This window comes from Nelumbo nucifera, chromosome 1, assembly GCF_055504915.1.
Source record: "Nelumbo nucifera cultivar China Antique chromosome 1, China Antique-T2T, whole genome shotgun sequence".
Lineage (NCBI taxonomy): Eukaryota > Viridiplantae > Streptophyta > Magnoliopsida > Proteales > Nelumbonaceae > Nelumbo > Nelumbo nucifera.
Window position 1 is genome coordinate 66,583,278 of NC_142649.1, and position 22,904 is coordinate 66,606,181.

The 22,904-nt window shown below is 35.1% G+C and overlaps 2 protein-coding genes across 3 annotated transcripts; one reads left to right on the forward strand and one right to left on the reverse strand.

Annotated features, from left to right (window-relative positions):
• The first annotated feature begins 1,601 nt into the window (after positions 1-1,601).
• LOC104594175 (uncharacterized) lies at positions 1,602-3,744 on the forward strand. The gene is made up of 5 exons (XM_010254356.3): positions 1,602-2,438; positions 2,652-2,763; positions 2,854-2,935; positions 3,093-3,144; positions 3,282-3,744. Exons 1-5 carry the CDS (start codon positions 1,887-1,889, stop codon positions 3,426-3,428), a joined length of 945 nt encoding a protein of 314 aa, XP_010252658.2. The 5' UTR covers positions 1,602-1,886; the 3' UTR covers positions 3,429-3,744.
• A 4,951-nt stretch (positions 3,745-8,695) lies between these two features.
• On the reverse strand, positions 8,696-14,762 carry LOC104594174 (SWIB complex BAF60b domain-containing protein). 2 transcript variants are annotated; one of them, XM_010254354.3, is made up of 6 exons: positions 14,184-14,762; positions 12,760-12,871; positions 12,480-12,651; positions 12,209-12,399; positions 11,286-11,422; positions 8,696-8,984 (listed from the first exon to the last, which is right to left on the reverse strand). In XM_010254354.3, exons 1-5 carry the CDS (start codon positions 14,630-14,632, stop codon positions 11,300-11,302), a joined length of 1,047 nt encoding a protein of 348 aa, XP_010252656.1. In that variant the 5' UTR covers positions 14,633-14,762; the 3' UTR covers positions 8,696-8,984; positions 11,286-11,299. The 2 variants fall into 2 exon arrangements, with proteins under 2 accessions (XP_010252656.1, XP_010252657.1); XM_010254355.3 differs by having other exon boundaries at positions 11,282-11,422; positions 14,184-14,757.
• Positions 14,763-22,904: the final 8,142 nt, after the last annotated feature.

The window sequence follows — 22,904 nt, forward strand, 5'->3', positions numbered from 1 at the left end:
ATGGGCTCTCCACAAAGCGTGCCCTACAGCCCATCCCCACACTTCCACAGGGGAAGTTCACGATGCACAAGGGGATGGGGTGTGGGGTGTGGGGCACGGGGCACCTGTCGGGCATGCTCTGTATGTAGACTATCCAAGCTCTGTTTTGGTATAAAAATGGCCCTTTTTCAGTGCATATGCATTAAATTTTTGCTCTCGTCAATTTATTAGCTTAGGGATTGTTTGATTATAGCTTAAATTGCTGAATTGAATGACTTATTTTTTTGTCTTTAAATAATAAAATATTGAAAGATATAGTAATCTATCACACTTCAACTTCAACTACTGAGGAGCACAGAACCTCTTTAACAACCTATTAACTAAAAGACAAAACGATAAGTTGCATTTGGAAATAATGTAAATAAAGTGTAAATCCCGGTTTAGGGGTAAATTTGCACTCTACTTCACTTTTGCATGTGTTTGGCAACGTTATATTTATGCATTGACAAATGATAGAAAATATTTTTTTAATGCATATTTGCATTGATAATAAGATGTATAAGAACATCAATAAAAAATAAGAAAATTTGTATTCAAATGGGCTTTTGATAAAAAAAAGCATAAGCTTTATTGGAATTCGTGTTTACACCCATTACAGATAAAAGTCTCTTTGGTGAGAAGATAAATTTATCGGTGCAAAACTAACACAACTTTACAATTTATATATACCGTTTTATACTCTACATATTTGCATTTACTCTTATTTGCATGGTTTCCAAATGCAGCCATAATAGTAGGAGTGAGCATGGGTTGATTTTGTAGGAGCCGTTTCCGGGCTTTTGAAACCAAAGGTTTTCCAAAGTCAATTCTAAAGTCTACCTATGAAACTATTCTTAATAATAATAATATGACGTTTTTATATATTTTATTTTTTAAAGCTTTACCTTGGGTAACAATCTATCATAAACATTTTACATTTCAAATCCACATAGTCATTTAATCTCAAAAAAAAATAATAATAATCCATGAACAATCCAAATAATACCACAATCATTACTAGTCTATAATCCAACTTCACACATTCCACAATTTATTTAAATACAATCTTAATGCAAATCTTTATACATTCAACAATTTAGTTAAATGTAATCTTGATCGAATAGAATACAACTTCACACACATTCCACCAAGATCGGTTCCACGCCAAAGCCAATAAAGGCCAATTTGACTAGGGTAAACCAAAACATGGAACCGGCCTAGGTGAGTACGGTCAGGTCAGCTCCCGGAATTTGGAACCGGATTCTACTGATAACTGATTACACGATGCCAATTAGAAAATCTTTTTAATCAATCAGTTCGACTATTACCAGCCTCAAAATATGGTTAAATAATATAGGAGTCTTGCAAGATAAGATAATAACAATTCTAGATAAGGCTTTTGAAAAATGGCTTTCAGAAATTATCAAGTTCAAGGTGAACAAAAGATGCTGATTATTATTAATTAGCTAGAACACACCGCAATTGGCCGGAAAGACAAGTATACTTGCTTTATTTAAATTAAAATCATATTAGGTTAAGGTTTCTCTTTTCAAAAAAAAAAAGCTATTTCCCAGACATGAGCCAATCAAGAGCTAAAAGTAAAGATATATAAGACGGTATTCCCTCTAGGCTTTAGCTATTAACAAGCCTAGCATATTCAATGTTGTCTTCTTCTTTTCTGCATGCATTAATAATAATAATAACATACAACTGTTAGTAAATGGTAAAGATTACGCAATTCCTTAAAGCCTGCCCCATTCCATTCATCATCTTTTACAATCTCTCCTTCCCTGTCTGGCTGTACATTCAACTTTATAGATCCTTATCTTGTCAATGGTGCATATATTTGTCTAGGAAATCTCTTCCTTATGTCTTCACATGTACTCTGTGCTTTCTTTTTACAAAGTCTTCATTTTCATATACAGGATTTGACATCCAAACTCGATCATTTTCATTCACTCAACTTCATCATGGCCTTGGCCTCCTCATCCACTATATCCCGCTCTGAAATCTCCTCAAAACTCCACACCACAACGCACTTCACCACCCCAATCATCCGTGGAGAAAGAGATGCAGCACAGTACTACTGTAACCCTTCTCTATACCTAAAACCCACAAACAGACCACTGGTCCAAGCAGTTCGTACTTCTTTTAATTTTCACTCTCCTGTGCCAAACCAGAATTTGGTGCAGCGGAACTTATCTTCCAATCAGAATGCAAGCTTTTCGTTAATGCCGTGTGGTGGTACCAAAATCTCGGCATCCGGGGAAGGAGGAGACAGAATTGCACTAGAAACAGTACTCAAGCTTTACAACGCCATTAAGCAGAGAAATATTCGCGATTTATCCGAAGTAATCGCAGATGAATGCAGATGTATCTGTAACTTCGTCTCTCTTTTTCGTCCTTTCCTTGGGAAGAAGGTACATTTATATAGAATATATCTAACTTTATTACAAAGAGGTTCTTCTGCTACGACATTAATTGTTAATAGAAAGAAAAGAAAAACTGAATTCATCGAAGTTCCCTATAAATCATCATAATAGATTAATTATCTTTCAGAAATTCATTCCCGCATTATGTTTGGTTTCTACCTAATTATATATGATCACCCTAATGTATCTATTTGCTTGCAGCAAGTAATGGAGTTCTTTTCTTACCTAATACGGTCTATGGATAAGAACATAGAAATTATAGTACAACCCACTTTGCATGATGGAATGGATGTTGGTGTCTCATGGACACTGAGTATGCTCCTCCTTGCTTTGAATTAATTTCCACATTCTAAGTGTCTCGAGTTTTTTCTTGGAATTACTTAATTTGATGATTGATTTGCAGATTGGAGCACGAATCATGTGCCTCTGGGATCTGGTTTCAGCTTCCATACGTGCCATGTCTACCATGGGAAGGTGATGATAAGGTGATCAGGAAATTTTCAAAACCAGAAGAACTACTAACCCCTCCCTGCAACTCATTCAAAAAGAAGGAAAAAAAAGGGAAGAGAGAGAATGAAAGATACAAAATGACAAGTGTTGCTTCTGAACTAGCTATAGATTAATTGTGTTTGAATCCTGCAGGAACATTGAGATGTTTATGGAACCGCTCCTCCATATTGAGCCCCTGAGACTGGTATTCTACACTTGAAGCTTATTATACTACTTTTAATTATCTATCTATATATATATATATATATATATATATATATATATATTTATTTATTTAATTCAAAGCTTATGAATGCTAATGGAGATCATTTTGTCTTGCAGAAAATTATGGCGCGTGTGATGTTGGTTTTGGATAAAATTGGTTCCTTTACTGTAACCAAAGAGAGACAACGGAGAGTAATTTACTTTTTTCTCACTTTAGTCATCGTTGTAGCTGTACTGTTCTTGTTGAAGCGATCTTTCTTTTGAGCCATATGTGGTCCACTGTACCACCTGCCTTCTGATCAGTTTACGTACATTCATTCATTCAAGGAGCTGAGTCACTGTTACAACTAAAAAGAAGGAGGAGACAGTTCACACACACACACACACATAAAGATAAAACTAATCCATCAAACAATAACATGGAAAACCAGACTGTTTAATTAAATTGAGGACAAACAACCTCTAAATAGTACTACATAATAAACTAGATCGCTTCTGTGATGGTTTTCGATTGAAAATTGAAGCGAAAACGCCTCTAAATTCGACCACACAGGAATCCATAGACACTAGAAACCAAGATGACACTATCTAACTGCCAAGTAGACATAAAAACAACTTCTTGCGAGTAGTATAACCAAACGCCTCCAGCCTCTGCAACCTGCAAAATCAACAGAAAAAGGGTTAGCAGAAAAGATGGGTAAAGCCATTATGCACTGCTACTGCAACATGAATTAGTTGCAGAGGTTGAAAGAGGTAAACAAGGGATAAACCAAGCTGGTTATAGAGATTTTTTTTCCTTTTTTTTTCTGTGTCGGAAAGGTGGTTCTAAAGCTTAGACTCACCCCTCTCTAGCATGTCGGTGGCTGACCCAGATTGCATCTCTTAGGCAATGACATGGCCAGAGCGGGATCAATGCCAAAGTTGGGGAGAATAGACTTGTAGCTGCACAGGCAGTGCAGGTCGGCTGTGCGCATGATGTTGCAGCACTCGCTGGTGGGTGCCGACGGAGATGGGCCTCGGATGGCCGGCAGACATTGAGCGAGCTGAGACGAGTCCATGTTGCATATAGTCATGGCCTTGGCTCCATCCAGTGCCATGACCACCATCATCACCATTCCTAGCACCAAAGCAACTCTGATGGTCTTAGCCATGTCTATCTTGTTCTTGTTTCTGACGTTCTGCAGCCCTACAAAACTCTTGTGAAACTGGTGTCTGTGGTAAGCTCCCTGGACCAATTTATAGGGAGAGTCGAGGGAGTTATCTGGAAATAGAAATTTCAGGTTTGGGCTTGTCTCTCGTTTTGTGATTGAACCGCTGGACGGTGAGGACTGAGAAAACACGACCCACGAGAGAATCCGTTTCAGGGTTTTGGCTTTTGGGAAAATAACCAGATGAGTCTGAGGATTGGGCCCGGGTGAAGGTTGTCGTGTCTTTCCTTTGTATATTGCTATGGCCGACATAGTAGTTGAAATTGAATGGACCACAACCATAAGGATCCAAGGGTCGTGATTGATTCAAAAATATAGGGAAGGTGGCAGATGTCTTTTGTCATTTTCTTCCAGCAAGAGAGAAGTGAGAAGTCCGTTGTTACTCTTAAGATTGGACGGTTCACTGAATGAAGTTCAGAGCTTGAAAACCCTGAACTGTTAAATCGATTTGGGAAGTGCAGTGTATTGGTAAGTGGAAGAGCTTCAAATGGGCATTGGGCTCTGCAATTTGCAGTGACCCAGGGATTCTTTTTCCTTTCTCCAGGCCAGAATGCCAGATGTTGAAATATCCAATCGGGATTTGAAGGGAATTTTCTCGAAGGGATAACCAGAACATTTTTTACATGTTGGTGAAGTATCAGAGTGCAATTGTAAAATTGGGAGAAAGTAGTTCGTTACATAGAGAAACGGAAGCATGAGAAGGACAACTCGTGGACGACCAGTCGAGGATAACTGCATTTTAACATTGATGAAGGAATAAGGATCGTTGATTGACCGGTTTTGGATTGGACCTGTACAGTCCAAAATTAAGTTGGACGGATTGGATATATCAATAAGACATATTAGATTGGATGAATCCAGTCCAAAATATTTATTAGATTAGATTGGACTTGGTCCTCCTTTAATAAATTTATACTGAATTGGGTTGGATTAAGCCAATGTCTGGTACATTGATATAAGATAAGAATATAAGTGTCAATGGAATGGGTTTGAGTTGAAATCAATCTAAATCAAAATGAATTTGAACAGATTAGATGGTACAGATGTTGAATTGGATCGGTCCAAAATGATCTAAAATATTCGTTGGATTGAATTGGACCTGGTCCACTTATAATGGACAGACATTGGATTGGATTGGTTTGGACCAAATCCAGTCCAATTGGCACCCCTAATTGCAAGAATGTAAATGTGCAGCAGGTGCAAGAGCGAGAAGGAAAATACATATATAGTACTCTTTTTGGTTGTGGTTCTTTTTTTTTTTTTTTATTGCCAAATGAAACCACCAAAAGACAATTTCAGACCTTATATAGTTTTGTCATGTTGTTAACTAGATTGGGTATCTCAGAATAATTTGTTTCCAGGAAATTTATGGGAAATAATTACGAAATATTTATTAAGGGTCATTTACCAGAACATCCCTTATAGTTTCACATATTTACTTAAACATATTCTATAATTTTCATTTTACTAAAACACTCCTTATAGTTTGCAACCTATTTATTTAATCGACTTTTCACTAAGAATGCTTGTTTTTCCATCTAAAAATAGTAATATGATCACCTAAATTGAGTGAAAAATGTTTAAAGGCATTATTAGCATGGGCCGTGATTGTTTATTCCAAAATTTATCCCTAATATTTTTTTCATATGGAAAACAAAATTAACTAAATAGAGTGGTTGCTTGTGTCTTATTAAAGGCAAAAATAGTATTTTTATTTTTCTTTTTATTTTTTAGAAAAATTCCTCATCAATAGTACCTTATACTTTAGGGGTTGTGTCAAGTCATTTCCCAAACTTCAAAATGTGTAAATTGTGTCTAGGTCCCTATCTGTTAACAGATTAACAAACAAGTGAATGATAGAAATACTCATCATGTGTCATCTTATTTTATTTATTTGCCATTTCTACATAAACCAATTCAAGAGCCAAGCATAGCGCTTCAGATGTGGTGACTATGGCGGAGAACTCAACAAGTTGTTTTGTGGATGATGAAAATACGTGAACCTTCACTCCCAATTTCTCGACTGAGTTTACCAAGTTCTCATATTTCTTCCTCATCTCCACATTACAACTTCTGAAAAGCTCGTCAGTGATTAGTAAGGTTTGGATAGCCATCAGCTTGTGTGCAATTCCAACATGCTTGGTCCCATAACAAACCTTAACACTTAAACAAGATGGGTAAAATGGTTAGAAAAATACCATTAAGGGTAATTTTGCCATTTTGAAATTATTTAATGTGCACCTCATGTCATGTGACAGTGTTGACTAATGGTCAACTAACAATAGACTTATTAGACACAATTTGAAAGTTTAGGGTACTACAGAGACATATTTTGAAGTTCGGGGATTCACTTGACAAAATATAAGGTACTGATAAGGAATTTTCCCTTATTTTTTTTATTAAATTTATTCAAATAGACATTAGGGTCAAAACTATCATTTTTCATTCTCATTTAATGGAAGGTCTACTAAGTAATTTGATCACAAACTATATGATAGATTTTAGTAAATCAATAAAACTATAAGGAGTATTTTAGTAGATGACCCTTTATATAGATATACTCGTGTAAGGGCACATGTTATGCACCTATGCAAGAGAAGAGGGTAATGATTTAAGTTCATATGTGTATAATCAAATTCAACTTTTATGACTTGCACTAAATTCAAGACAAATTATATGCTTTATAGTAGTATAGATAAGGGAGATACAAATCAAAACCATTCATGAGAAGAGAAAAAGAAACAATAGAAAATAATTGATTGGTGATTGAAATATAATAGTTGCATATTGGGTCTTCTATATTTTGGTGAATCTAATGTTTTCAAATTAATTACAGATTTTTGTTATTAATAATTGATAAATTAACATGATATTATGATAATATATTAATAGCTTTATATATAATAATAAATTGTAAAATCTCTCTCTCTCTATCTATCTATCTATGTATATATATATATATATATAGTACTCTTACTTGATACATCATCAATAAAGTTGTACCGATAAATCCAATGCAGATTTCTGAATTCCACTGCAGATCTATAAGCATTCAAAATGTCAAAAAACCCCACTTTATACATCAATGCCTGCTCGTGAATTAATATCAATTTTGAGCTAGCACCCATTCCAACTGTAGTTTGGGTCTAAAGATTCTGACCCTAGGCTGAACCGTCATTCTCCCTTTTTTTATAGTATTAAAGTATACATTTTTTATGTATTTTTTTTCTAGTAACTCATTTCCTATGTGTCTATATCTTAATTATTTCAACCTTACATTTAATTTTAATGTGTTATTAACAGATATCAGAAATTTATTAGAATACCGTTGAAGTATCCAAACCATACATCATCCATGTCCTTCCACCACAATATTTTCAAAATTGGACCAGATCGAATGGTCAGACCGGAAAAACCAGAAACCGATCATCTGACCAGTTCTGTTTTACCCCATAACCATCTTTTGACCAAAAATCATTGATTTGGTCAGCAAATCGCTCACTCAGGCATTTGAACCGTCCAACAATTTTTGGCCATTTTTTTATCAAAACGGGCCATCCATTCAGTTCAAACGGTTGAACCATTCGGCACAGGAACTGGACCCTGAACGGTTCGTTTTGTTTTTAAAAACCTTGTTCCACCGTATCCAAAACGTATCAAGATATCTATCTATTTTCCAAGCTTACGAGTACGATATGATATACCGATAATATTAAACATTGATTCTATTCATCTGGTGCCGCAAAATTGTAAGTGGTACCTCATTAAATTAGATGCATGCTTGGATGTAATATTAGCTGTCCCCAAACTCAGGACGAGTACGGCTTCAGTCAGGGCAAACTCTATTCGGGCAGCCTTTACTGCCTTGCAGTGAGATATCTTCATACTAATATGTTTTATTTATGGAGAGATATTTCCAATGCAAGGTTGGAAAAGGCTGTTAGAACGGTGTGGTCATGAATTTGCCCTGACTGAAGCCGGTCTCACTCAGGACTTGCCCATGGGCTCAAAAATTCTTTGTTCATCTTTTCACGGAAAAAGAAGCAGAATCTTGTAATATAAAGAATTGAACTGTCTTGCAAAATCAATTTGTAACTTGTAAGCGCACACCTAATATTCAGAAAAGGATAGATTTTATATTGATAATTTACTCCAACTACATGCCACCAACTATTTGTATCTATTTAAGTGCCATGGGCCCATGGTCATGCCTTTTATTTAATTTTTTGTTTTCTGTTTTCTTGTGAAGTGGTAAGAGCCATGCCAGCCCACATGCAAACAACATGATAATGTTTTCAAAGAAACAGATTCATCACAGAGATGTTAATATTAACTTTTTCCTAATCTTTTCCTTGGGTTTCCATCTTTTTGTATTTCTTAGGTGGTTAGGAAATTGACTGTAATCCAAAGATGCTAAATGAGAAAACCAGAACCCAGGGCCTTGGCATCAACTACAACAGACTCCTTGCCACTGACCCAGAGAGTAGATTTTCATTTTGTTCATAAATAACCAAGTTGTAAACGTAATAACATCTACCAATCAAAACATACAAAAAACCAAACAAGTATCTGTCAGAACAGACTAGCTGCCATCAACGCCCTACATCTGCACCTGCAAGTAACATTAACGACAAAACCCATCAATTCTTTTTTTATTCGAGTTCATAACAAAAACAGAAAGGCATTACTTGTTCGAATCAAATGCATTTACCAAATTCTAAAATTGCATGACTCCAGACCCAGGGTACACCAAAATCAGATAACTCCAGGCACAATAAATCCACACCCCTGGGATACATATAACCACTAATAATTTTGTTGGAAAATAAGCACAACGAGAAAGGTTTCTTTGGTGAAATCCAACTCAACTGGCCTAATAATTATCAAAATATTAAGATTTTGGGTTATCACTAATCAAACCCGTCAAATTATGGGTGAATGTTTTCGTTGTTCCCACACCTGAATTGATGACTGAGGAAAGATGGTGGGCTGCTGCTGTAGAAACCATGGAGCGACAAATTGGGGTTCAGCAATCTAATTTGGCAGTGGAAGAATAATCAGATCAAAGTGGTTATCCAAGTAAATAAAGGAAGTAGTGCCATAGAAGCCATTACCCAATGCTCATCCCAGCCATAAATGCTACATGGGTCTTGGGAGGGAAAACTGTATAGAGACCTAGCCTCCAGTATTACTACTGTCAGCTCGATATTTAATCATCACATAAAGCAATGACCCTCAGACTAAAACTATCAGAACAGAAAAAAGGGACATTCTTCAATAGATCATGCAGATTAGTGCAAGGTTCAAAGTATTGATACTAGGGGAGTCAATGGACCGGTTTTGGATCGATCGGGTCCAATCCAAAATCAATTTGGACTGATTGGATGGACCGACAAGACATTGAATTGGACCAATCCAGACTTAATGGTCCAAAGTATTTATTGGATTGGACTGGACCTGGTCCATCCATAATGAATTATATTGGATTGGGTTGGATTGAGCTAATATACAAGCACTCACAAACACACCGACTAGGATGTTACAAGAAACGAAACACACACACACACACACACTAGAGATTTTTAGTTACTCAAGTCCAGATGGAAATACATTTGCGAAATTAAATATAAAATACAAAGAAATATTAATATAGTCAAAGGAACATGAGAAGCAAGAGAAGGATTCACTCTTTTTCTCCCCCCTCCCCCAGGAAAGGTACAAAAAGAGAGGAAAAAAAACTCGAATTGATTTTAAATTCAGCCTTTCTGTCAAGAGCCATATTTCTTTTGGATAATTAACAGAATTTTATTAATGATCATAAAGTACAACAGAAAGGAGGGAGGGTACAATCTCTTAACCCTCCCTGAGATTGATGATCATGTTACAACATTGCCCAAAAAAGACTATCTCTGTCAAGAGCCATATTACTATCCAAATACAAGTCCTCAAAGCATACAATGTCAAAACAAAGACCAACTAAGTGATGCAATTTGGGCAGACCCAGATTGAGGATTTGTTAAATTTTGAAGGGGCCCAGCCCAGATGCAGTCTAAATTCTTCAAATCTGCACCTTCAAACTCTGACCAAAAGTCAACTGAACCTTAGAATGGATATCATCCAAGTAACTCAATTCAATTCAAATTCTATCATTTCCAGCTTTGCCATTTATCCATCTCAGCAAAATTCTTGAACTCTGTAAGTTACATTTTCTGCATTTTTCTTTGATCAATTTATAAGGTGTTTATCTTTATTATCCCTATCATTTAACAAAAAGGAAAAAACACTATTTATTATGCCTATCCTGTTTTCTAATCACCCATCTAAAGGGGGCCCAGTCATTAATATCACATACAGAATAAGCATACACTTCGTATAGAGATTAATCATTATTATTGACTCCCATGAAGTATTTCTTATCCAGAATGTTAGCATTCACAATATTCTAGAATATTTATTATGTTCATTTTGATCAGTAACTAAGAACAAAAATACTCAAGTGAACTCAACACTTTGTGCAGAACAAAATAGAAGCAGGTCACAAAAGAGAACCATTAGATTACAAGCCTTAAGCCAATCATACGAAGGTAAAAGAGAAACCATGCACTTTATGTAGACTGGGGTCTATATACTTTGACCTCCATGGCACATGGCACTCACACATTAAAACCTAAGTATTTATGGTATTCAAGCACATTTTTTCAAGTTCTCCTCAAGGATAACCAATAAAAAAAATCAATGAAGCTTTACAGAATCTAAATGGAAGTGGCTACTAGCAAGGAAGATATTAAGTTATATATAAAAACTGAATGTGCCCAAGTAGAGAGAAGCTGGTCGCAAAAAGGAATAGTTGCATTACAGGTTAAATCTGCATATCAGAGAAAGGGAATTGCAATGTTAAAGAGATTATACCAACCAGACTACAAGATGTTATGACTGTTTGAAGAAATGGTGTGCCAGCATCTCGGATATTCCCAGTGCAGAAAAGCTTTCACATCCAAAAAGTTCTTGAAGCTTTGCATCACATAGTATCACCATTGAATTTAGAGGATCCTAATAGATCAGGCAAAGACACTAGTCATGCTACAGGTTAAATCTCAACCGACCATTCATTTAAATGGGAATCTAATAAACAATAAAAGTGGGAAAATTATCTGAGAGCTCATTCAAATACAGCTTCAAGTATAGAGGAAGAAAGATGGGTAATATACTATGCCAGGCAGACGGACAAGACATTATCCAAGAATAGCATACATAAAACATGTACGATAATTGGTTGGTGCAAAGCAAAATTTCTTTTTGGACCAAGGATTAGTGCTGCCTCTAAAAGGCTAGAAATATTAGTAAATGTCCAAAAATCAGTAAATAAACTGAATTTGCACTCTTGATAATTGAAACCACAGCATTCCCACTCAATGAAACCACAGGCAATGAGGTAAGGTGATTTTGTTTTAATGCATATTCTGCTTTCTTATTTGCACAGAAACAAGGGCTCAATCAAAAGCATGGGGACTACCTTCTATGACTTTATTCTGATGATCATGTAATATGCTTAGAGATTATTCTAAAAAAGCATATTACCGTTTCAGAATTTCCAAAGAAGTATGCACATAACACCCATAAAGCAAACCTAAAATGAAATAGAGATACAGAACTAAGTTCCAACTTGAATATATTTCTTGGAACCCAATGCAGTATACCTTAGTAAGCAACAGATAATCTTATAATAGAGATGTTTTATGGGTTTTCCTCTTTTTTTCCATATCACACCCAGAAGGAACCTTATAATAGCGATTAAAATCCTAGATATGGTAAAGAATTATACTCCTGTCCACCCACCTCCAGATGGTTAAGTTTTATGTAATCCCAAACACGTTTTAGAGCCTCCGATTGGAGCATTTCTCTTTCTTCAGTACCAAAAAACATGGCAAGTGCATCAGATATTATCAAAAGAGGTGGAGCAGCTTCAGTACTTTCAATTGTGGATTCCGCCTCCAACTTGACCCGCTTAGAATCTTGGCCTGGCTCTTCTGCAGGCATGAAACTGCATGTATTATACATCATGCTATCACATGAACTAAGAATTTTGCATCTTTAATGGCATACATACTTGTAGGTTCAAGGGGGATAATATGCTTTGCCAGAAGTTTATTCATCTTGAACATGTCGGTACAGTCTGTCTCAAACACTAAACGCAGTGCATCATCACAAACTATCTTTCTCTTGTTACTTGGATCTTGGAGATTGTGTTTCCTTATGTAAGCCCATAGCTGTTTCACAATCTGAAAAAATTTATGGTGCCATTAGGATCCTCCCATGTGTCAAGGAGAAATCTAATATATTTAAATATGACAAGGAAAACTAATGAATTAGGGTTTTGGAATAAGAACCTGAGTCCTTGGCATGGATGGTTCACCAACAATCGCTTGTAGTTCAGGTGAAACACCACAAACTTTGTTTAGACCTCCTGGGCCACCTCTTCTTTTTGTTCCAGCTGGAGCACTGTGATAATGAGATATTATATGAGCGGAAGTAGCACAGATAACACCTAGTTTCAGATTATAATGACCAAAGTATCACCGCATTTGACTGATTTATGTGAACCATAATATTTGGACATGCCATCTGCAATTGCACTTGCATATACAAGACAAATGTGCACAAAGATATTATATGAGTAAATCAAATAACCTTAGAACTTTAAGCTCCAATTATTGTGAAAACAACAAAACAGTAGGCATATACGGGTGAAGATAACCTGCCAACCCAAACCAACAACTGTAATATACATAGATGGCATAGAACAATATCTAGATAAATAGGAAAGCAATCAAACTACAAAATATGCCTGATGAATTATCTTTCACATAAGTCAGTCATGTAGCAGATGATTAGTCCAAATTTGTGGAGTTAAACCCAGATCCATGAATAACTATTTAGCATTTAGGCAGATCTGCATAAATGGTCCTTCAACATGGCAACCAGATGATGAAGGTAGAAAGACAATATCAATTTGGTCGACTAAAATTGTCCATTGAGTTGTGCCAAAAGTTTGTTCTCTTTAATTAGACAAGTTGCACGGTTGTACCAAATCAGACAATAGAACAAGTACCTATCAATTTTACTATCAACTCTCAGTAGCACTGGTTGCACTCATCAGGCCATACAAACTTTTGAAGCCAGATGCTGAATGCTGACTTGTTAATACATGGGTCGTAATATAAGTAGGAGCCAACAAAAGTTGAAGCACTACCGAGTACAACCAATTTGGAAGCCAACCTTAACGTCTTTACAAATGGAGAGCTGGAACTCGGCAGAGAACCAAAAAGAGTATTTAGTTTTCAGAACACAAGTATCCATCGTGAAATGAAGCAAATCAGGCAAGATCAAATGACAGAATAAAGATAAAAAATAATGAAATTGATAAGGGATAGATGAATAGTAAACCCCCCCCAAAAAAAAAACAAAACTAGGAATAGGAAGAACTTTTACTCTTATCAAAGCAACCATAGGCACTCGTAGCAAAGTTCCATCATTCGGCTCCTCAAAATACGAAACTATATTTCATAAAACCCAAAGGTCCACTTGGCTGTGGAAGAATGCCAGTAAATAAGCTTAAAGCCCTAATTTCAGAACAAAATGGCCCCAGTTTCGCGTTTCAATACAGAATTTGTAAATTCAAATTTCAAAAAGGCCAAGAAGAAAACAAGAAATCTAAAATTCAAAGGGGGGCAGAAAAACTAAAGTCAACATTTCCGCGGCGAATTCAAAATAAAACCCACAACAAGAATGAAGGGAAAAAGTGAAAAAGAACCTTTCTTTCGGCATTTCGGGAGCGGGTGCAGCAACGTTCTGAACAAAAGCATCGGCCTTCGTCACCAGAAGATACTGCGGAGGCGGGGGCCGTTGCGAGTGCGAGTGCGGCTGCGGCTGCGGCTGTGACTGCGGAGGAGGACATCGGAAGTTGAGCTCCCCGGGGCGGTGGTGGGTAAGGGCGAAATGGTGAGGGATTTGGGGGTGGGTGGTCTGAAACTGAGGGTGGTGCTGGAGAGCAAAATGGTCTTTGGGATGAGGATGGGGTTGGGCATGTGATCGGAGGATAAGGTCGATCTGGTCTCTGATGAATCCTGCCTTGTGAGAGAGGTCTAACCCTAGCTTCACCTCCAACTGTTGAACGACGCCATTAACGGAAGTAACAGTGTTAGGGCCAGACTGACGGAGCAGAGTCTCCACCCCGTTTGCTATTTCTTGGTCCGACACCATTGCTAAGGCTGAAGCTTCATATATTAACAGAAAAAACGGTTCCCTCCCTAGGCACTGCTCTCTCTCTCTCTCTCTCTCTCTTTCTCTCTCTCTCTCTCTCTCTCTCTCCCCGCTTCTCTCTTTCTCTCTCTTTATATATTGAAATGACAAGAAAACCCTTGACTATAATTGAAATTTGTCAACACTAGCTAGATGACAACAATACCCTTGACTTATCCGCAACGGAAAGGGACGTCGTCGAAGACGATGCAAGGGTAAAGCTGTAACTGAAAGTGTTGAAGGAAATGTATACCGTATCCGGTAGTTGTTATTGAGTCAAATGACGTTATGACGTTGTCATTTCGCCAAGACAAACATCGAAGGTGATTAGTTTCAAATTACTATAATACCCTTCCTGTAACACGACTCCACTCCACATCCCAAGGCAGTACGCATGGCTTATTTTAACTGAAAGAATTGCTTTTTCCGGGGAGCAGATTCAGATTTCAGATAACACTTCTCTATCTAATTTTTCCTTTCCTCTCAGACATTTTCCTTTTTTTCTTCTTTTGCTTTTTGTTTTTGGGTGGATTCTCGGATACATTTTGCTTCCGTCGAATCAAATCGGGAGCCGTCCCTTTCGTATCGAATCTAATCTCTCTCTCTCTCTTTGTAGTACGGATGGTAGGCAGGGCAGATGACGGTCGAGGTCTGTCTCTGGTTGGCGCTTGCCGCTCTACCTACCCTCGGTTCCATCTCACTGTTCTCTACTGCCTGTGGGTCCACCTCAACTTTGGCATTGGGCTCAGACCAGATGGGCCTGGACCAAGGCCGTGCCTGAATGCAAAATTTGCATTCAAAGAGCGATAGGAGTCCTTTGAAGCAAGCCAGAACTTCCCCTTGAACCGAAGTGAAGAGGATGCAAAGAGCGAACCACATTTAGCAACAAAACATCTACCATGGCTGTCACGAACCAAAAACACCAAAACTAGCAGACCCGACACTTCTGAAAGCAACACCAACATTGATTTTTTATCCAATCATCCTTGGGGGGCACCACCAAAACTAATGGAAAATTTGTATCACATTCCTCTCGCTTTCTTGTAAAGTGGGAACAACATCATTTTACTCCTCCGACACACAAATAATTTTACTTTTTCTCTCACATAAAATGGTCCATTTTAATTGCAATCATATATATACTACTTTAAAAAGTACAAATAGCCTCAAGAATATTTCTGTAATTTTGTGATAACAAAATTTACCCCTTTATATTTAAATTTATTGATAAAAAGTTGATGGCAAATAGGGTAATTAGTTATTGATATTAAATGGATTGAAAAGAGTTAATTTTAAGATATTCAATACATTCAATTATTAATTTGCATTCACCTTCATTAAATCATATATTTAAGGCTTCTTTGTTTCTTCTCATCATTAAATTATATAATTAAATACATACATAATAAATTAATAATTTCAAAAACATAAAAACTTATACTTTTAAAATCTACCTGTAAAAAATAGTGTTTTCATCTAGGTGGTGGTAAGAAATTAAACCATTTGGGTCAAATGGATCAATCCATGTTGCCACAATTAAATAATAAAATTTAAAAATATATAAAATGCAAAAAAATATAGAAATTAAAAAATAGAACGTTTTTAACATAATATATTTGACATATTAAACAATAATAAGTATGATAAACAATGTTTTAAAAACCGACCTGTAGGCCAACTTGCTTTTGCCTTCAAGTCACAGATCACCAATTCGAATCTCAATGTCAAATGAGTCAAATCGCTCTATGTCAATACTATGTGTGTGTGTGTAAAAAATACATATTTTATCAATAAATAGTATAATTATGTTTTACATATATCATAGTTATGTTTTACAAATATTACATATAATATATGTACTATGTTACATTTATTTATGTTTTTTAATTCCATTTAATTTTTTTTTATTTATAAAAATATTATAAATTGCAATTTGGGGCAAAAAAAGGTTTTTTTTTTCGTGAAAATAGCAAGACAAGGTGCATAATGCCCTTGGGACATATAGATCTTGAAAAGTTACTCAAAATTTAAAAAAGATAACCCCAATCGGATATCAGAGTGCAAAATTATGGCTTCCAAAAGTTTGCACATAATTAAGTGCACAACCTACGACTTGGTTATCGGGTCGAATGGGTCAATGGTTGAACCACCCAAGTTAGACAGTTTTTAACAAAGAGGGAGAGTTTCAACAGAACCAAACCTAGAATTAAGGCTGAGTGACGATTCGAACGGTTCAATCAGCCAAGTTAACAACAAGTTGAAAACATTGATGATAAATAAGAAATGTTTTTATTAATGATGGAAATGAAATGTAAAATTTAAAACCAATTGGAAGTAAAACTATTTTGCTATTATCTCTCATTAAATCTCATATCTAAGGTATATTCTCTTATTAAATCCTATATTTAAGATATATATTTCTCATCATTAAATTGAACTAATTAATTCCACAACATTAATTTTAATAATATAAAAATTAATACTTTAAAAAATAATTGGAAAACAAAATCATTTTCTTCCCTTTTGGTGGGGGAAAAACTGGGCATGTCATTAATATTATATATTCATTATACTGAACAAAAATAAGTATGAAATGTAAGAAGTATATTTGTAAACAATGAAATGTCATAGTGAAATAAAAAAATTTTTAAAAATAGAAAATACAAAGAATCACAAAAATAAATATTATACATAAGATATAATGTTATATATTTATAAAAAAATAAAATATTGGATACATATTTAATATTATACATTCATTATATTTAACATAAATAAATATTATACATAAGATATATTTTATCAATAATGGAAAAGTAATACAAAATTTAATGTCAACCTAGAAATCAAACTACTTTTCTTTTTGGATCGTGGATTAGTGGTTTGGGTCAAATAGATTAATCAATGATCCAATTTTTCAAAGAAATTCATGGTATCATAATTGAATAATAAATATTTAAAAAAATAGATAGAACACAAAAGATAAAAAAGTATAGAATTTTATCAAAGACATTTTGGAACGTTTCTAATGTTATATAATCATCATATTAAATAAAAATAATTGATAAAATAAAAAATATTTTTATTTAAGACAAATGGAATACAAAATTTAGTAATAGCAGCAGCAACAACAATAGTAGTAGTAGTAGTAGAAGTAATAATAATAATAATAATAATAATAATAATAATAATAATAATAATAATAATTGTTATTGTAATTTAAAATTTTTACAGGTGCACATTTAATATAGGTATTTAAGTTTATTTTTTACCATATTGTTACTTTTATTAATTTTCAATTTCTATCCTAACTAAGATATATCTAAAATTCAAGTAATTAATATGAAAAAAAATTAAACGTGCAATGCACGTGCTTAATTACTAGTTCCTCCCAAACGAATAGATGCATGCTTTTCAAAAAAAAATGCATAACTTGAAAGAAAAGTTAAAAAAAAATCTTGAAAGAAAGTGAATCAGAGTTTGCCACACGTTCCTATACATTTGCTCTATGAACAGATGAAGCCAAGAGGGTAAACCATTCAGCCTCATATTAGGAGATAAATTGTGCAGGGGTGCAAGTCAGGCGGGTTGGTTCAGGTTTATGGTCAGCCCAGACCCAACCCTAAAACTTGGGCTTAAGACTCGAGTCTGGACCGAACCCGAGGTCAAGTCCGATTTTTCCAACCTAAGCCTAGCCTACATTGTAATTTGATGCACTTGAGTTAGGCTCGGGCTTGGGTTGGTCAATGAACCCAATCTAAAATTATATATATATGTAAATATGTATGCAACATTTAGGTAGCCCGAACCCGACCCAACTATATACATTTATATATACATATGTATATATGTAAATGTTGCATACATATTTACATATATAAACAAATATATCTATATTTCGGTCTACCTAAGGCTTAGGCCTAAGTCCAACCCGAAAAGTAAAAAAAAAAAATCCCAACTTCTTAGGCCCAAGCCTAGCCCATGTAAAATTCTAGACTGGGCCAATTTAGGCTCAAGCTGGGCTCACCCAAGTTACACCCCTAAAATTGTGGTTATGGGGATACACTTGTAAGCTAACTAATTTAAGGAAGTATGAAATGAAAGGGAAGTAAGTAGGTATGACTAGAAGAGAAGAACACAGGGAAGTAAGTAGGTATGAATAGAAGAGACCATTACCAATGACCCAATAGTTTAGGGGGTGTTATATAGTGTGAATGAGAAATTGGTGGGTGTGGATACCACACTTTTTGATTCCATGTATTTCATATACAGTTTATAAAAGTAATCTACACAATCAATCATAAATATATAATTTATATAATTTATATGATAAACAAATTAAAAAAAGTATTTGACAATTCAATATTAACTAAAATTATTAATTTCAACAAAAATTATAATAAATTAATTAAAAATAAAATTATTATTTTATTAATAAAATAATAAAAAATAAATATTTAAACAAACAAAATAACAAATTATTGCAGGATAAGTATAGCATCAAACTATTTATGCAAATTAATAATCCACTAGTTTCCATACTAATTGTAAGACAAGCATAGCATCAAAATATTGGTCAACCAGTTTCCTGAAATGGTGTATGGATAAACCACCAATATTACAATTAGTACTTAAACAAAAATAATAGAACCACCATTATAAGAGAGATAAGATGAATAGTGCAAAGTATGTTGCACTCATAGCATGCAAGTAACATAATATCCGACTTACGGAATTCGGTATGCCTTCGTACTTATAATCTCTACATGGGTTTACCTAAGCATCACGTTCAGTTAATTCATCTACCCACTGAAATGAATTTGGGTGATTCTCCTATTTTGGGCAACGGAAGAACCACCGTCCATAATTGGCATTGATTTTTGCCATGACTAGTTCCATTAGTCCCTTACCACATGAGCACATTGGTGTGTGTATATGTCCGGCTATCTATCAATTTATCAATACAAATACAATAATGAGATAGGACTACTTCACCCAAACAAAGAAAATAAATCCAATGTACCACAAGTAAATTCAAAATGTTTCAAACATATCTAATATGTTAACCATATTATCTAAAATTCGAATTAAAATTAAAACTGAAACGGTTCAATTTCGTGTTGCGCTCACATCATATTTGCTATATTGTCCTTAATATTGGTTATTTGTATTTTTGCATGTTCATTCTCCCCATTAGAATCATTCTCATTGGCTTTGTTTGAATACTCATTAGTCATGTCTTCCAATGCCCATTGATTGATGTCTTTATTGTGAATGGCTTCCTGCTTAATAAAATTATAGGTGATTAAGCATGCCAAAATAAGGTGTTAAATATCCAAACCCATTGGGAAATCCAAAACTGACAAGATAATATTTCCCTACAAAAGCCATATGCAATTGAATACATTAGACATAGGTAAATAGGAATATACTAACTAAAAATATCAAAATAAATTACCTATGGGAGGATGTGGGAATTCTAAATGTCATTGAGAAATTGCTTCTACAAATACCCTAGAGTCATGTGCAAATCCTTTCCAGCCCACGTAGACGTAAATTTCATGTCAAACATACATACAACCAACACATTTGTGGTGCAACACGACTTCCTCCCCCTATATGGGATTTGCTCGTCCAAAGGAACCCATGCACTTATATGGGTACCATCAATTGCACCAATACAATCCTAAGTGGTCATATACATGGTCAATATATAAATAATACATGACATATAAGACAAAAATGAAATACCTAAAACCATGGGTAATATTTCTCCGAATGTCTAATATGTGATTGCACTTTCTTCAAATGATGGTGGTCGAATCAACTCTCTCCCAAGCCTACAAATTGCTTTGCAAGTCCTTCTAAATTGAGTACTAATAATACTTTTAGAATGTTGGAACCTACTTGTAATTAAACTTGTTCACGGGTCGGGCCGGGCTTTGCCTTTACATTAACAAAAAATGCTCAAGCCTGAGCCCGAGCCTGGCCCAACTATAAAGCCTGAAGCCTGGGCCCAAACCCGAGCCCAACTAGAAATTTGAAAAAAAAAAGATTTTTCCTTTTTAATTCAATTAAAAGTTATTTTATGTATACTAAAAGACCTCAAAACCTAAAAAATGAATGAAAAGTCTCATTATTACTTGAAAAAAGAGAAGAAAAATATATTATATATATGCTTTTTTATTATATAAAATATATTTTTATTAATATAATACATTATTAAGTCGGGCTCATTTGAGAAAGACAGGGCCCGACCCAAAAAAAGTCGGGCCCGATATTTTAGTCCCAAGCCCGAGTCTGCGGGCCTGAAATCTTATTCAAGCCCGACTTAGATCTAACTAGGTCAGGCTAACCCGTCGGGTTACCCGACCCATGAATAGGTCTACTTGCAATCAACCGATATCTTTCATGGTGACCAACAGTCATAAGAAAAATAGCAAGTGATTCCTCCACTATGATATTCCGACTGTTGGATCAAAGGCAACAATATCTCAAGATATTAGCAAAATTTTTAAATACATGTCTCTCCATCCTAAATGTGGCACACACATTGTCAGGATGCTCTAAGTCATCCAAATATTTCATGACAAATCCATGCCCACTCATCCTCGATGTGCAATACAATTGTTTAACAAAGTATGTATTGTGTTATTTTACCACTCCACTAACGAAGACAAATTCAAAGAACTCGTAATCATCTTCAGCCCATTCATTAAAAGGGATGTTGTCTATTTCATTAATATCCATAAAATTCCTGGAAACATACACACATTGCCATACTAATTAGGAAATCATAATAAAAAAAAAATTTATCATAATCAAAAAAACATGCATAAGCAAAAATCAATACCAATAAGATATCCAATCACTCAAAAAAGTCAAACATAAGCAACAAACAAATAATCCAAAGTTTTCTATGTCTAAACCTTCTTCAGCCACTCAAGTTGGCATTAAGATGCAAATGTCACAAACATTTGTCTCCACTGCTTGATCATCTTCCCTTTCCTGAAAGAGGTAGAGAGTAAACTAGTCTTTGTAAGTCTGTCATTTTATTGGTTATCAGCACCCAATTTTTGCTTGGTCCCTTCACCCTACCTCTTTGTACCTTCATTTTAAACCCCAAATCACAACTAGATCAAGTTGAGATTTTACGAAGCCAAAATTCCCTCTTTTGACACAATTCACGAGCAAGTAAAAAACATTGAAACCAACAAATCAATATCGACATCCTATCAGACATGACCCTAAAACATAAGAAACTATAAATCAATCACACAACCACTGTTCATCACACCAAATCCCTTTTTCTAACAGCCCTGATCCAATGCATCCATCGCCTCAAGATCACTAGGATACAATCAACTAGAAAATCTTACCACAACTCTATGACAATCAAATGTAAAAACACCAAGTTCTCATTTTGATGGCCCCGAACAATTGCCAAGATTGACCATTTCTTTTTTAGATCAGAACCATCCACTTGATTCATCACCATAATCTATGCATACCCACCAAATTTTAGCTCAAAATTCCTATGTTTGACCCACCATCAAGCCTACATCCTATTTTAGCAAATCTTATTGATTAAAACTTATCATCCATCTTCCCAAGTTCATTTAACCAATCAGACTTCATCACTATATTTGGAAACCCAAAATACCGTAGCACATCAAATTTTATAACCAAACTCCTCCCTTTGACCGTTAAAAAAGTGATATTCCATTTCGAGTCGTCTCGTAAGTGATAAACCATTGACCCAAACTAAATCTATCAATCTACTCCTCTAATCAAAGATCCATCACTTTCATCATATTTTGAATGTTCAAAAGTGCCTATCCACCAAATTTCAGCCTAAAATTCCCCCGTTTAACCATTCATAAAATAAAATTTCTATTTCAGTAAATTTCATTGATCTAAACTTGTCAACCATATATCTCAGTCATCCTGACCCTTTTTGGCCAATCAGACCACACCACTCTGTTCAGAGACCCAAAAAGCCCCATCACGTCAAATTTCACATCCTAATTTACTCGTTTGACTGCTAAACTAGGAAGATGTCATTTCGACGTGCCAGATCGAATTGTCACCTCATCTGTTCCAACCTAAAACCTCAAAAGGATGATGGCCGATGCCAAACCCAATCTTGACATGTTCAAACACTTAGACCAATGAAAATGAGCCTAATGAACCTAAAAAGCCCAAAAACCCAAAGATACATTCACTTAAGACT